At 37.6% G+C, this 5053-nt stretch overlaps 1 protein-coding gene across 1 annotated transcript; it reads right to left on the bottom strand.

Moving 5' to 3' along the window:
- On the bottom strand, positions 1 to 2606 carry LOC115211696 (dolichyl-diphosphooligosaccharide--protein glycosyltransferase subunit 2). The gene has a single exon (XM_029780346.2). It carries the CDS (start codon positions 2435 to 2437, stop codon positions 560 to 562), a length of 1878 nt encoding a protein of 625 aa, XP_029636206.1. The 5' UTR covers positions 2438 to 2606; the 3' UTR covers positions 1 to 559.
- Positions 2607 to 5053: the final 2447 nt, after the last annotated feature.

Consider the following 5053-nt stretch of genomic DNA (forward strand, 5'->3'; position numbering starts at 1 on the left):
TTGTAAGATTTGTATGTTATTTTGATTTGGAACAGAGTTAATTTGTTTTTTTAGATACTGTTTTTTTTTTTTAATGTACAAATTCTTAGACTAACATTTCTTGCATTTTAAAGAAAATATAACAAAAGATTAAGTCAATGACTAAATATCTGAGGTAAGTTAATTAATAAGATTATTTTTTTCCACGGCTTTGAACTCCATTCAACATAAGATGTTCCTAATTCAAATCTGATCTGAGATCATGAACACAACCATAAATAAAGGAAAAACCTGACAACTGAAAATCAAATTGATAGTGTGTGTGTGTTGTAAATATACACATTAAATATGAAGTTAATTAGTCTGGAAAACTATAATCTTATTAAAATTTCAATTTTTGAATTTATCTTTAAGAGAGACAATTATATCACAAACAAGACTACATCCAATATTTTTAAACAATGATGAAAGAAAACTATTTTTTGTGTTTTTTTATTTTTTTTTACTATTTTATATTTATTATTAAATTGGAATGAAAAATGATGTAATGGTTTCTTATTTAAAAAAAAAGTTCCATTAGTTATTTTTTCCGCTGGGCAGCTATATTGCTAAGTAATCTATTTCCAAACAAGAATGTGGGGATAGAGAGCAATCCGACATATTTCAAGGTTTGGAACATATTAAGGGATTTCCAATAAAGAGAATAACAACCAAAGATACTGGCCAAGCATACATGAAAGCCAATAGCACTTACAGACATGGGGAAGTTGGAGATATTCACTCCAATTTTACCCCAAAGAATAAAGAGGATAAATATAGGAAGAACAACAAGAGCAGTGAAGATAAAAGAAACTAATTTAGGTGGTCGTTTCTCAGGCCGTTTAAATTCATGGTTAATGGTTGGTTTTGGAGAATATTGATTTACTGCTGGTTTACTTGGAGCTGTTGCTTCGGGGAAAGTTAAAACTGTGTCTGCTAAATACCAAGAAAATGGATTTTCAATCACAGCATCTCCAATAATAAGTTCCATGGAATAACGTCCAGAGAGAGAGCCAAAGTCTTTAGCACCACTGCCAACATCTAAGTCAAATTTATTGGTCATGGAATTATCTGCTTCGGTCACAAAGATGATTTCTTGCTTGGTCTTGAGATTGGTAAGTCTAACAAAAGCTTGATGGGCGGTCATTAGTTGACCATTACTTTTATCCTTTAGTTGAAATTTCATAAGAATCTTTTGGTGATAATCTGCTACGAGAGGATTAGCAGCCTTGTTAGGATATTGAAGTTTTGTTGTTCTTGTCGCAGTTGTTTGGTCTTTGTCTGCAACTCCAATTTCAATGTTTTCCAAACTTACATGCGTGGTCACTTTCACTTGAACCTCGGCTCCAGTTATGCCGATGAAACGTTTGTCTGGTTTAGTTGGTGCGGCGCTGACTATGATTTTGTAAAAACCACGCGTTGGTTTGTTTTGTAGGAAATTTAATTCATACAAAGCTTTATCACTTGTAGGAGAAAATGGTTTTTTGCTCAAGACAACGGCATCATCCGAAATATGACGAGCTGATTCAGCTGTTACACCCAGCTTTCCAATAGCAGCACCCATCAAATTGGTAACACGAACTTGAACCTGGGGAGATACCGGACTCACAGCAACTGAACTGGCACGGGTGATAGCGATCGGTACATGGAATGAATTCACGGTCAGAGTTTTTATAACACACAACAAATGGCAAGCGCTTTTTAGTTGGTGTACATGCTTGCGACTTAAGAAGTAGTTGGTTAACTTTATAACTTTATCTTCAGAAATAGCAGGAGCTTTACTCACTTTCTCAGCTAATTTATATGCACCATCAACAACCAAAGACGTTACATACAGTCCCCCTTCGAACTGTAAGTATTTTTCATCAACTTCATCAGCCTGTGCAATTATATCTTCGATGCTATCGTAAAATTTAGAAACATCCGCGCTGAGTTCAGTGGCCATTATGAAGGCGTAGCCATGGCTTGCCGGTGAATCGTCCTTTTTCAAAGATTCGGTTAGTGCCGCAAGTACAGCACTTTCATCAAATGGAATTCCAGAGTTTTTCAAGGCATAAAAAGCATGGAATATATCCAGAACAGGAGATTCTGGTTTAATTGCATTAGTGAGAAGAGTTTTGCCGACGTCAATCTTAACCTTACAGGCTTTTAGGAGTTTCGCAGCGGTGGAGACGTGGTACATGGAAGCAATGCTCGATGTATCAGCTTTAAGACTGTTGCAGATTTCTTCAGGATTTGCCGGGGTTTCTCCTAGTAGAAAGTAACCCGCCAGAGAATAGTGGATATTTTGAACATCTTTGCTGGTTAAAGCTGATTCAAATACAGATTTGAAACGAGCGAGATCAAGAGTTGTAAGATACGACGACGGTGTTAAGGCTAAACAAGCCGTAAACAAAGCAAAAATGCAAAGTGTCCGCATTGTTAGATACTTCAGAGAGCAGGTAACATAGATAATAGAGACAGAAAGATATAATAAAGAATTGTTTTCACTATACCCGAAATAACGACGACAGACTTTCTCTCTGTGGATGCAATTTATGTTGCCTTGAACGTGGCACTCTACCGTTCGTTAGCTGAAGAGAATGAGGAAAATATTCTCCCTTTAACAGTTCTGTTTCGACACGCGAATAATAGCGAATTTCATATAAATAAAATATATTTTTTAATTTCTAAAACTACTTCATTAATTTTAATGATAACTGAATAATAAAAGTAAAATATTTTTCATCAATAACTGCGGAACAGTTTATGGAATAATAAGTATTCACTTACTTCCGGTTCAGTAAAGTTCGATGTCAGCTGCATACATGTTAATTGTGTTGAATCTTTCTATTTTATCTTGGTTTCTATGAGTTCAAAAATAGATATGAATAAAATATCGCTTGAATATTAAAAAGTATGACCATATATTTTCCTGCAAGTTATAAATTATATACACACCCGGTGTTTACTATTAGGCCGAAAACTGGTGGTGTGCGTATTCTTTACCTCAGCTCACTTTTCTTGTATACAAGTTGCCACGAGGCAATTTGGAATTTTAATAAACAGAGTACTTTACTAGTCCCGAAAAATGATACATTCATAGATGATATGAAAAGACCCCCCCCCCCTCCGCCCCGTTTTTCTAGCAAATTATTGGGTTTTTTTTTTTCCAAAAACCCACGTTTTCGGATATGGAAATTTCGGAAAATTGCCAAAAATCGGAATTTTGAACTTTTTTGCTCCCCTACTCTTTACCCCCACCCCCCATTCTTCATTTTTTTCACTTTTTTCTGAAAGCCTAACCCTAAATCCCAACCTTAACCCTAACCCTAACCCGAAAAATTTTTGGAAATTTTTTTCAGAATCATAATCTTTGTATTTTCCTGCATATTTTGAAAAAAAATTTGCGAAAAAAGTTGGAAATGAAGAATTTGGTGGGAGGGATTTAAAAATACCGATTTTTGCCAATTTTTTTTTTTTTGCAGATTCATATGCTACCTAGCTGAAAAATAAAAAAAAAGTGGTGTTGGGGGGGGGGGGTACAGGTTAATTTCTAATTTACAGATTTGGTGTTTTTTTTTTCGTTTTTAGATAGAAAGTAGATTACATAGCAAAGACACACTAGAAGTTAACAGTTCATAACTTGATTAAGGCTGCATTTTTCTGTGACCCACGTCCTAACTTTCAACAGTCAAATTCACTTAGAAGGTTCTCTCAACTGTAAGTGTTGTGGAATAGATAAGTAACTTGCTTTTGAAAGTCTACCTGCAATGGACTACCATTCCATCCAAAGAGAGAACAGAATGGACTAAGTGGGACAGGAGCACACATGAGGACAATGCTGTTTTTATCTGCTTCTACCATAAAACCTAGGGATAAGCACTGACACTTCAGATCCTTTCGATTTAGAAATGGGTTCTGGATTAAGTTTAGCTAAGTCAGGTGTTGAACTGGTTAAAGAAGGGAGTCTATAATCAAGACTACTTTTGCTAGAGCAGTACTTCTGGCTCTGTCTGTAAGAACAAGTGCTGCCATGCTTCATTAGGTTCCTTTGAACCTTGTGGTGTGCAACCAATTGAGACACTTAGTCTTGAATTGATGCGTTTTTCTTTCTTTCCTCCTCTTTTTCCATTTTTTTCTTCTGTATATAATTTTAATGTGAAGAGGTAGACCCAGGAAGACATGGGATGAAGTGGTGAAGCACGACCTTCGAACTTTGGGCTTCACCGAGGGAATGACTAGGGACCGAGACTTTTGGAAATATGCCATACATGAGAAGACCAGGCAAGCCAAATGAGACCATAATCTAGTGGCCTATGCCAGGGGCGTTACCAGCCCACTTATGCATACCTTTCCTTCTTTGGGCACTAAAACTCTGCTTGCGAAGACCTGTTGAGGCAAGTGAAATAAAAGATCAAAATCAAATTCGATGACTGGCATCCATGTTAGCGGGGTGCAAAGAGCACCATACAAGTGTGATCATTGACAGAGCGGCTAACCGGCTTCCGTGCCAGTGGCACTTAAAAGGCACCATCCGAGCATGATCGTTACCAGCGTCACACTACTGGCACTCGAGCCCCGTGCTAGTAGGGTATCAAGAGCATCATCCAAGTGTGATCGTTGCCAGAGCAGCTATCTGACCTCCGTGCCGGTGGCACATAAAAAGCACCATTCAAGCATGATCGTTACCAGCATTGCCTTACTGGCACCTATGCCGGTGGCATGTGTAAAAAGATTCAAGCGAGGTCGTTGCCAGTACCGCCTGACTGGCCTCCATGCCAGTGGCATGTAAAAAGCACCCACTACACTCTTGGAGTGGGTGGCGTTAGGAAGGGCATCAAGCTGTAGAAACACTGCCAGATCAAGATTGAAGCCTGGTGCAGCCATCTGGTTCGCCAGCCCTCAGTCAAATCGTCCAACCCATGCTAGCATGGAAAGCGGATGTTAAACATTGATGATGATGATCATCATCATATACATACATCTTATATTCCAATAAAAATTCCAGGCTAAAAAATACGAAAAAAAAACAAGTATAAATTACTGTTGTGAG

The sequence above is a fragment of the Octopus sinensis genome, linkage group LG5 (assembly GCF_006345805.1).
Source record: "Octopus sinensis linkage group LG5, ASM634580v1, whole genome shotgun sequence".
NCBI lineage: Eukaryota > Metazoa > Mollusca > Cephalopoda > Octopoda > Octopodidae > Octopus > Octopus sinensis.